This window comes from Diabrotica undecimpunctata, chromosome 9 (genome assembly GCF_040954645.1).
Source record: "Diabrotica undecimpunctata isolate CICGRU chromosome 9, icDiaUnde3, whole genome shotgun sequence".
Taxonomy (NCBI): Eukaryota; Metazoa; Arthropoda; class Insecta; order Coleoptera; family Chrysomelidae; genus Diabrotica; species Diabrotica undecimpunctata.
This window is the reverse complement of record NC_092811.1, coordinates 98,808,467-98,820,762: the sequence shown is the minus strand read 5'-3', so window position 1 is coordinate 98,820,762 and position 12,296 is coordinate 98,808,467. Positions and strand designations below refer to the sequence as shown.

Genomic DNA, 12,296 nt, shown 5'->3' with positions numbered 1-12,296 from the left:
GAATGCAGCGATTAGCACCATTAGCTTAATGTCTCATACGCTAAAGTTACTACTTAAAGTCATCCATAACCGAATATATCACAAACTGGACATAGACGGTAATAATACACAATTTGGTTTTCGCAAAGGCCTAGGAACACGTGAAGCTCTTTTTTCACTTAATATACTAATAAAAAGATGCCTGGACGTCAATCAAGATATATACGCATGTTTTATTGACTATAATAAAGCATTCGATAAAGTACGACATAAACATTTAATGAATGTCCTGAAATCAAAGAAGATTGACTACAACGACCTCAGGATCATATCAAATTTATACTATAAACAGCGAGCAAAAGTACGTGTTAACGAACAGCTGTCAGAAGAAATTGAAATTAGATGTGGAGTAAGACAGGGATGCGTATTGTCGCCAATTCTTTTCAATGCCTACTCCGAAGAGGTCCTGAAAAAAGCTCTTGAGAGTGAAACAGCTGGAATAAAGGTAAATGGAGTTCCCATTAACAACATTAGATATGCGGACGACACTGTGATCTTAGCCGAAAACATTGAAGATCTTCAGAGACTGGTGACCAGAATAGCAGAGTATGGAAAAGAGTATGGTCTAACAATGAATGTCAAGAAGACGAAATTTATGAGAATATCAAAAACTCAAAGAAATAACGAGAATCTTCTAATAAACGAAACCAACGTCGAACAAGTGGACAAATATGCATACCTGGGAACAATGATTAACTTCACAAATGATTACAATCAGGAGATAAAAATAAGAATAGAAAAGGCTAGAGCAAGTTTCAACAAAATGAGAAGAGTTCTATGTACCAGGGATTTAAAACTGGAACTAAGAGTTAGGTTGGCGAAGTGCTATGTTTTTTTCGACTTTATTTTATGGAATGGAATCTTGGACCTTGAATGCGACATCAATGAAAAAACTAAAATCATTTGAGCTGTGGGTGTACAGAAGAATTCTGAAAATATCATGGACAGAACACGTCACAGACAAAGAGGTTCTGGGAAGGATGAACAAAGAAATGGAAATTTTAAATTCAATAAAAACAAGAAAATTAGAATATCTCGGACATATTACACGTGCAGAGAAATACACCTTGCTTCAACTGATTATGCAGGGAAAGATCCAAGGAAAGAGAAGCATAGGGAGGCGTAGAATGTCATGGCTGCGCAACCTGAGAGAGTGGTACGGATGTACATCAAATGAACTTTTCAGAGCAGCCGTCTCAAAAGTCCGAATAGCTATGATGATTGCCGACCTCCGCCGCGGAGATGGCACTTGAAGAAGAAGAAGTCTTAATGTTATGCCTCTTAAAGTTTGTTTAGCAGTAAATAGTTGACTTCAATTAGTACCGACTATAAAAATCCTAGGTTAACCGATAATAGTATAATTATCCTGGCCCGGTTTCAGGTAAAATTTGTCAATCTTAATGTCTTAATGTTGATTTAATTGTGTACAATCCAAACCCATTATAATTTCATTAATACAGATAAGGCTTATATTGACGAAACTGTACTGATAACAGGGTTTTCTCGAATTCGATGGTAGTGCGTGACGGGTTTGCTAATCACCTTTTAAGTGGTTTTCAGGTATTTATATAATATGTTTATTGAACTGAACACCAACCAGTATTTAAATACGAGTTATTGACAACATTTGTTTGTCTTTATGTATCACGGGAAGTGTTAAGTAGTATTACTCATTTTATTCATTATGTGGAGTCCGTGGGATAATAATAATGGGACTTCTTCTAGTGTTCCGGTAAAGAAGAAACATTTATCTGTAGGTGCAAAGCAAATTGTAAAAACTATATACAGTACCTTACTTAAAAGAGGACTTGACATAACTTCAGCTACGAGTGAAATATGCGATTTGACGAAAATACCTCTGACCTCTGACAAATCTTATAGAAACAAGAAAAAACGTAAAGAATTTAATTCCACCAAATGTATGGACGAAGCCGATAAGGACTTATACGTCGAAAAGTCTATACCGTGTACGAAGACATCTTTCACTCTCATCATTCTCTCTCCTGTTGCCAACAAGAATGTAGCGTAGAATAATTTTTAAATAATTTGAAACTGTTTTTCCTTGTTTTAGTGTAGTGTTATGTAGAATTTATGTTTAATTTCATGTTTATTACATTCTGCGCTTGCTGGAGAGCCCAAATTTGACGAAATGCCCCTGATGATGCTGTAGAAAGCGAAAGTACTCGGGCAAGATTAGGATTTGATTATTAAAATTGTGCTGGATATTTGCCTTTAATTTTTTCAAAGTTCATTTATTTAAGCATTCAACCTTATATCAATTTAAAACGTTTTAGCCTAGGCACTTCATTATTGTCGTCGAATAACCGCTTCTTTTACCGAAGGTACTTCCAGACTTTTTTCTATGGAGGAGGATAGACCATAAGACTTTATTCTAGAAGCGTTGGAGGATTGCAAGATTAGAATTGTTAGCGTTGCTGTATAGCGGAATACCATATGTCCAGAAGGGCTTGAGGATCGCATTTTATATGAGCTGGTTGTTATTCAATGTTAATTTATAGTTTCAACCAATCAACCAGCTCATATGCTTAAATTTAATGCCCATTTGTTTTCTTTTGTTAAATATGTGCTTCTCCAAGGTTAGTCGTTTGTCAAGATGAATACCTAAGTATTTTGTGTCGTTTGCCTTACTTAATTGCTGTAGCCATAAGTAAGGCTTAAGTGCCATTGAGTGTGACTGGTGGGAATTCACCTCGTTTCACTGTGGAGGTTGATTTGGTCTTATTTAATCTAATCCACCATTTTTTTAGCCAAGTTTTTATTTTATTTAAATTTTTTTGTTAATTTTTTATGCTTGTTTGGGACTAGAGTCAATGGCCGGTATTGTGTTTATTCTATGATTGGAATCAATATTATCAATAGAAGCTTTTCGAATACCTTTAATAAAATCGGGAGCAAACTTATAGGTCTATAGATTTTGGTGTAAAGACAATCTGTGAAATTTTACGTTGGCTCGGAAAGTAGCCTGTTCTAATGATGGTGTTAAAAATGCGCTGCAGATATTTGTACTTTTTATTGTACATAAGCATGTTAAGCAGATGATCCATGTATAAAAAGAGTATTGGATTTGATGCATCCAAGTGAGAGACCTACTTGGCAATACATTAGTGCATGTAGTCCAGAAGTAAAGTCTTACTGGAGCCAACGGAATTGCCTAGTGCTAAAAGATGATATTCTGTATAGAACCTTTGAGAATGATGGTACAGAATCTAAGCTTCAGTTGATTGTCTAAAAGTAAAGTGTCAGAAGCATTGCGTCAGTTGCATGACGGTGCATTAGGTGGACACTTTGGTATTACGAAGACTCTGCAAAAGAATCGAGAACGCTTCTATTGGGTGAACTGTAATGATGATGTAAGAAGATGGTGACGGAAATGTGAACTGTGTGCATTTAGTGATAGTCCAGTTGGTACAAAGAGGGCACACATGAAACAGTATAATGTTGGTAGTCCTATGGAAAGAGTAGCAATCGATATTGCAGATACTGAGGCCTATGCGATACCAAATCAAAAAGCTGCTATCGTTACAGAGGTACTTGTTAAGGAATTCTTTAGCCGATTTGCTGTTCCCTTGAAGATCCACTCCGACCAAGGGCGAAACTTCGAGTCAACCCTTTTCCAAAATGTTTGTAAATTGATTGGTGTCAATAAGACCAGAACGACTCCTCTGCATCCTCAATCAGATGGAGTGGTCGAGAGAATGAATCGAACGATGGGTAAACACATATCCGTACAGTCCATCTAATTTACAAACCGTTGCACGTCATCGGTGTCATGGCCCGTGACGTCACATGATACCAACACGAAATATTTAGGCGGTAGGTGTGTTCTTTTTTAGAATCACTTTGCCGAGTACACTGGCATTACAGCCACTAGACATATTTTATTATATACGCGTAGAAGTAATATTTAAAGATTTCTATTAATGTTAACTTAAAGAAATAGACAACAATATGTTTCATTTAAATTGTATAAATGCATTATAAAGCGTTTTTATGAAGAACATTTGTTCGGAACACACTGTAACCGTAATAGAACGAAGGTGAAATTTTGGCATAAATTGGTAACACTTATTTGACAGTTGCGGTGTTGACACTTTTTGTACTTTATTATTTTAAATTTTAAAGTGAATACCTCTTGTTTTATATTTTTACCTATTTAATAAAATCTGTTCTTTTTAGAACAAAATTAGTGTGTTTTATTTCAAAAATGTCACGTAAGAATTTAAATAGTCGTTGTAAAGAGTATAATAATAATTATGTGACCTATTTCATTTAGAATGGACTCAGGATTTTTTTATACTTTGGCAACTATGTCAACTTCGATTTCTGACGTAGATAATGACGTGCAACGGTTTGTAAATTAGATGGACTGTAGTTGTAACCGAACATCAAAAAGATTGGAACCAGCACATTCATTTATTCCTAATGGCCTACCGCTCGGCTGTGAATGAAACTACAGGCTAGACTCCAACCTGCCTGATGTTAGGTCGTGAAGTTCGTTTGCCCTGCGAGCTAGAGATAGCTGCAAACCTTTCGAAGAACATGTTGCAAGCGAAGAATATGTAGACCGTCTGAAGTTATGAATGACCAACATTTATAAACTTGCCCGAAAACACATCCACTTAGCCAGTGACAAAATGAAAGATTAATATGATTCTCAATGCAAAAATGAAAGCTATGAAGTAGGTAATCTTGTTTGGCTTTATAATCTACAACGTCGTCAGGCTTGTCTCCTAAACTGCAAAGATAATGAGAAGGTCCGTATGAAATTAAAAAGAGAATAAATGACGTAATAAACCGAATTAAAACGTTACCGAAACAAAAGTAGTTCACATAAATCATCTGGCACCTTATGCTGGCTCAAATGAAACGAAGAATCACGAACTCAAAGAAGCACGAACCCTTCAACATAAGATCAAAGATGACCGGCGACCAAGCTTTAAAGAATTTATGTCAAATTACGCAGAGAGAAAGAGTGCTAGATTCGACGTGACCACAGAAGTTCAGCAGGACCTTTTTAGTGTTCCGCATAACGTCTCTCTAGCCCACTGTGTTGCCAAAGATCTTGAGATGACCAAAGGAATCTCGTCCGTATTCTATAAGAAGTTCGGTCGTTTGGACGAGTTAAAAAATCAACAGCCTAAGGTTCGAAGTGTTAGGAAGATTACTGTGTGTTGCATTAACCAGAAGAGATCGTGTCCTTCAAAGTCAGTAGACTGTTATTTCTTCATGAGGGGTTTATGCAGAGGTGGAGAGTCCTGCAGATTCCGCCATGCTGGGCCTTCATGGTAAGTTGCTGATCGGAACGTTCAGATCTAAAAGAGGAGGTGTAACGAAATAGCCCACTTCCGATGCGTGCTACGTGGCACAATTCTTAGAAGGATAAATCTAGAATATACAATCGATGACATTCTCAATAGCGTCAGTCTTCGGTACGCCTACAACAAGTCGAATAGAGATGGACTACTCCAGATGATTCTCGAATAATACTTTTGGTATATATATGCAGCGCAGTTATGAGTTAAATTAGTTAATAAGATATTATACGGCTGTAAACTTATAAATAAATATATTTATATAAATTAGAATCGGTCGTTTTATTTAAACACGCTACAATATCATTCACTTAATATTTTTTTCTTTTGTCTTCTTTAAATTAAATCCCTTCTTCCTTAGTCAAATTTTTTCTTTTTCTTATTTGTTAGTTCTGAGCTTGATCTTTTTTATATCTAGTAGACTACAATTTTTAGGTTATCTTCATTATTTTCCTGATCTTCAAAATAGGACTTCTACTGAGACAATCTGCTTCTGTATTTATTTTTCCTGTATATATATATATATATATATATATATATATATATATATATATATATATATATAGGTACGATAAATTCTTTCACGTTACAGTATGGGAAGTTTAGTGAGCGGTGCCAAACAACCCGATAATCTCAACAAAAAGTCTCGTCTGACAACAATCGTAGCGAAACTATGATGGAAACTATAGTAATTGCCACAATTATATATGGTTTTGAGCCTTTTAAACCTCAAAACTTCAATGTCGTTTTATCTCAACGACAAGTCAACAGTACGGTACAACTGACCTGTCTCACAACGGTATAAAGTCTAAAACCGAATATATTACTAAGTTTTCATACAAATTGCATATAATTTACTTTTTCTGAGAACTTTGATAGTAATTTTTACAAAATCTATTTAGTTCAAGTTTTTTTAAGCATTTTAAACAGTAATATACATAATTATAAAACAATACATTATCATTTTCAGGAGGATACGACGTTACTCACTTCACTCAAGCTATGTGGGCCAAAACAACCCACATAGGATGTGCTCTGTCTAAATCTATCCCAACAGCAGAAAATGATCTAGTAAGATATTATATAGCTTGTAATTATGGACCAATGGGAAATATGGTTGGGCAAACTGTATACGAAAGGGGAGAAGGGTGTTCCAAATGTCCAGAAGGTGTAACATGCAATGTGGAATTTCCTGCACTCTGTGGAGAAGTCAATGAAAGCCAAATATATGCCAAAATATCTAGCGTTCAAGACATTCTTAGTGCTGGAGTCAGAGATTCTGCTAGTGTTACGGTCGGTGCAAATGACAAAACTAGTGTAACTCTTTTAGGCGATACTGAAACCCATTCTGCCTCTAAAGATGCTGCTACAAATTCAGTTATGAAAACTATTAGTAATGAAGTAACTTTACCTATTTCAAATGTTCATAATAGAACTACAGTAGTTGCAGGTCAAGATACTATTAAAAATCCAACGCAAATAACAGCAAATGCTACTGAAGTACCGAAAGTACTTGGAACTAACAAAAATTGTACCTGTGCCAGTAACATCAACGTGGCTTCGCTTACATTTATCTTTAGTATTTATTTGACGTTGTTATTTCTTATAGAATAAAAAAAAACTATGTTATAGGTTTAAAACAAATTATAAGTATCCACCAGTAACTGTACAACCATTTTAAGTGTGTTTAAATCTAAATTTATTTCACCGTGTTTAAGATCATCTTCGACTCATATTTTTAAATACTGTTAAGTTTATGTTTTTTTACTTTATTTCATATCAATAAACACGTGTGGGGTTTGTTATCTTAAAAAAAATTCCTTAACGCAACTTTCATTAGAGTTAAATTCATCTACGGTTTATGTGATCAATTCGCTTAGAGAGACACTTAACCTCGTTGTTGACTTAACCGTCGTTTTGCCTTAGACACTTATCTAATAATAATTTGACCTAACTTCATTTGATCTAACGTTACTAGAACTAAAAAATATTTCGCCTTACTAATATAAGCTTTGCATTCATTTAGATAAAAAATTCCATAACATAAACTCCCCCTCAAGCCACATCTTTAGAAACCTTGGGAATATAAAGAATTCTATTGTCATCATCCCCGAAGCAGACTCTCGCCATTAAATAGAAGGAATCATCAGAAGCACATCCAACATCGACTTTTGGAAAAAAATATTTAATTTACATTGGATCATAGATTTATTAGACTGTAATATCATACTATCAAATAAGGTTAGGTTATATATTATTTAAGTGATCGTATTCTTATTAATATGTAAGTTATAAAGACATCAAACAGTTACAAACTCACAGCGATATATAATTTGGTCAAAATGATTTTAAATTCCATTTTTTCTGAAGCTAAATTTAATTATAATTTCTGCTGGTTGCTTATTTATGCTAAAAGACCTGTCTCTGAGCGACAATGGTCGTTGTTTTCTCTGGTATGACGTTTCTTCCGGCATGTTTCTTCAGACTGGGTAGTTTTTTTTCATAAGTACTCGTAAAACTAACATTAAAAAGTGTTTATTCTACAGTTTATAGTAAACTATTTAATCTTTCCCTTAACTCCCTTTTATCCAGGAAGGATAATTTTGGAAGGAACAAAAAAAAAATTTTGTCTTGCTGCCGAAAAAAAAATCAACTGATTTTGGTTAATTTATCTATGCTGATTCCAAAAATACAAACCTTTTCTTTGTATCAGCTCTAGTTTTCGAGATATAACATACTCATCAAATACTCAAATATTCTTACATTTCTGTATATTCCACCACTATACCTGCAATATGTTTATAAACCAACTTAACAAATTCTAATACAAATACATACTAATAACTTCTAATTAAAGTGTACTTTTCGAAAATGTCCATAACTTGAAATTAGCGCTAATTGCTTTTTAACTATTGTCCGATAAGTAAATAGTATTTTCTCTGAAACGGCCTTAATAAATTCCTATAAAGTCAACTGCATTCTATTGTAAAATTTACTTTGAACTTGAGTTTCGTTGCAAGAGTTTGTTTTTGACAACTGAAAACCATGGCTTCTACAAGCAGGCGTTGTTATGTGAATAACCAGGACGTTTTTTGCTACATATGTGGCGAGTACATTGTAAAGGAAAGTAGAAAACCAGTTTGTGATTTTATAAAAAGGGCATATCAAGCCTCTTTTGGTGTTCATTTAGGAGATCAGGATAACTCCTGGGCTCCACATGTAGTGTGCAAAACTTGTCTTGAAAACTTGCGGCAGTGGACGAAAGAACAACGAAAATGTTTAAAGTTTGGTGTACCAATGGTATGGAGTGAATCAAAAAATTGTTTTGACGATTGCTATTTCGGTCTTGTGAATATAAAGGGCATTAATCGTAACAATCGACATACGTAGACATATCCTAACCTGGATTCAGCAATAAGACCAATTCCACATCAGCTTGAACAGATACCCATTCCAATATTTAGCTGTCTACCTACGTTATCAGAGGATAATATCGAAACGTTATCTGACGAACTACAGACTAATAGATTTGAGGAAGACGACAGTGATTTTGAAGAGGAGTCAACACGTCCTGAACTCTTTACTCAGGAAGAGCTAAGTGATCTGGTGTATCGGAATATACACTAGATCACTGGCGTCTTTTTATCGACAGTTCCAAAAGAAGTTTAAAGTGTGTCCTTTTACATAATGGCAACAAATATGGAAGTATACCAATTGGACATTCTACAAAAATTAAAAAAGAATATAAAACAATTTTGCTGGTGCTAAAAACATCAAGTATAACCAACATCAGTGGGCGATCTGTGTTGATTTTACAAAATATCCTTGTTTCCTGTGTTTTTGGAATAGTAGAGCTAAGGACCAACACTACAAGGAGTAGAAGAAAATGGCATCGCAGAGATGCATTAGTTCAACGAGAATCTAATGTAGTTAACGAAGCATTGGTCGACCGAGAGAAAATAATATTACCTCCGTTACATATTAAACTAGGGCTGATGAAACAATTTGTAAACGCCCTAGACCAGAATCGTCCTTGTTTTGAATACTTGTCCAGCAAATTCCCTGCACTTTGTAAAGAAAAATTCAAAGCCGGAATATTTGATGGGCCTCAGATACGACAACTTATAAAAGATTCGCATTTTACAGAATCGATGACTGAAATTGAATGTAATGCATGGTGCTTCATATAAAAGGAAGTTTTTAGGTGACGCTAATAACAGATTTGTGCTGCGATGCTGGTAAGGTTAGATGAAAAGTTAAGTTTTTTTGGCAGATATGTGTAATGATTTTTGTAAGTACATTATTGTACAATAAATATCTTACTTTTTATTAGTGTTTTGTTTATTTAATTGGTCGTTAAATTACCCTATATGTTAGAAATGTGATCTGTTGTATTTCCTGAAAACGATCTGATGGAGCAAATCTGGTGGCATTTTTGGATTCAGCAGACTCAAATTTCCTAGAAACAGTAAAAAAATTTCCGGCAGCAAACTGTGTGTTTACCTTATCTATATTTGTGACCGGCTTGAAACGCCTAGAATTCTCCTAAAGTATTCATTTTGTTTACCAAGATATGCTATTGTTACGCTTTTATGGGTTACCGTATAACGATAGGTTGTAAATTTCAAAGGAGTCGATTGGTCTCGTCGTCCTTTCTATACTAAGATCTGTTTTGTGTATATACCCTAGATCTATATCCAACAAATCTAGACTTCTAAGAAATTGTATTGTCCGTTTAGGAGAGATAATTGTTCTTTGGCTGGCTCTAAACATACTTGTCCAGGTATATATAACATCGACTATGAAAGCTCAATGGACCAAAACGCTAATCTCTGATGTGGTGGCTTGGTACAGCTGTAATTTTAAACCAGTGAATTATTATTTTACACAATTTCTAACCGGATCTTTCAGGTCTTACACATACGCTATCAAGAAAACCATCGATGCCATATGCTCTACATGCGGCGAAAGGGCTGAGCATGACATCTTCTGATGAAATGTTTTCGCCCCCGAACAAAATAGGCTGCATAGTAACAGGATAGGGTTGACAACGCCTAACAACATTATACAGATAGCTATGATCAACAAGGAGAACTTCGAAATCATAATAGACCACATAACGGAGACCATAAAAAGAAAGACCATACTTAAAAGGGCTGAACAAGCCGGGTGAGGGAGGTTTCTTCCGCACATAAAGATAAATAACTTTATCTTTATCTCACTCTTTTCCTACTTTGAATATACTTATAGCAGCTACACCTGATACCTACAAACAACCTTTTTTATATATTTTTTTATACTTCTCTTCTACTTTACCTAAATATACCCAGAGCAGGTACACCGGTACACTTGTATATGTCACACATATTAGAATAATAATTAAATATACAACAGTAGTAAAAATTACTTAAGCATATCTACCCCACACAACTTTTAACGTGCTTTCCCCCCATTCTTGGTACTCAGTAACGAGAACTCCTTTAGTGCGGAAACTATAGCAAAAAGCTAATCTGTCCTAATCGTGTTCCGGTAGGAACCAGCTTCCATATAGACAGGCAACCAGAGACGCTCTTTCCATTCTTCTTCATTCTATAATAACATCAGTCTTCCGAATCACTTTCCTCTTTTCCTTCCAAAAAGGAACCAGATCCTCCCCTAGGTGCACTCCGTTATTAGGCGTGCATCGTAGGACAAGCCCCAAGACCTTATACAAGAACACCCTTCCAGACTGCGCAAGTTATCCCCATGTTTCGTTCTCTAATGAACTCGTCCGGGTATATTCAGCGTCGAATAGAGGGTGGTTTTTAGTTGGTAGGCGATCTGACAGGGGCGCACGACGAGGGTCCAGATTCCGTGTGAACTCTGTGCCGTTCTAGTGTGGTCCTGCCTTATGGTTAAATCGAACAGTACTAGGGACACCTTCCCTAGTCGGTTTCGAACGTTTCCACCTCAGTCCAAAAAAAAGGTATATATAACATAACATTGGCAAATAATTACCCTACAGTTACCAACAATATGTTCGACAGTTTTCTATGGATTTTCGTATAATCTACATGTTATTTTGTTCACTTTATCCATTTTGAAAGTCCAATGAAAACAACCGTCTGAATTCGGTCTTCTGAGGCTCCAATAGTATTTCTGCTTAGCGAGCAGAATGTTTTACTAACCATTTTCCTTGCCATAGGCGTGGAATATTTTCACAGTAGGCTACAATAACTTTTTTTTATATTTTAGGATATCGTACACTACTATGCCGATTTTTAGTATGCCGATGAATGGCTTTGGTTTGAGAAGAGTACCTGTTTCTTCTTTAACATGACTATCAGCAATATCATTGCCAGTAATTCTTTTATACCCCGGCACTCAAGGCAGTTTCTTTGTTGATCCACGCTAGTTTCTTTAAGGGGCTATTTGCAGTTTCAAGCTGTTTTTAGATACTTCTTCTTCTTAGAGTGCCGTCTCCCTACGGAGGTTGGCAATCATAATGGCTATTTTTATTTTTGAGCTTGCTGCTCTAAACAAATCAATCGATCTGCATTCATACCAATCACGTAGATTCTTCAACCATGAGTTCTGCCTTGGGCCAACAGATCTTCTTCCTTGAATCTTTCCCTGTATGATAAGTCTCAAAATCTCATATTTTGCTCCCCTCATTACGTGGCCTAGGTATTCCAGTTTTCTGGTTTGTATAGTGGTGATTAGTTTTGTTTCTTTACCAACCCTTTAGATACTGTGTTAGCTTTGACACTTTCTAGAGCGATTTTCCTTACATGTATGTTCAGGAAAAGAAAGTCCAGCATTATCTCAAGGCTGTAGTCGAGACTGATGGCATGTCACCTATTATTCTTACACAAGCGAGTCCTCGCACTTTTTACAATTCCAGTAATATCTTTTGTTGCCTTGTTTTGTTTCACCAAATCAGGG

At 35.5% G+C, this 12,296-nt stretch overlaps 1 protein-coding gene across 1 annotated transcript in view; it reads left to right on the top strand.

Moving 5' to 3' along the window:
- The window catches only part of LOC140450312 (venom allergen 5-like), a 42,144-nt gene extending 34,201 nt beyond the window's left edge, over positions 1–7,943 (top strand). Inside the window, exon 5 of the mRNA XM_072543866.1 lies at positions 6,343–7,943. Coding sequence (XP_072399967.1) covers positions 6,343–6,986 — 644 coding nt within the window. The 3' untranslated portion in view covers positions 6,987–7,943. The remainder of the gene's footprint in view (positions 1–6,342) is intronic.
- Positions 7,944–12,296: the final 4,353 nt, after the last annotated feature.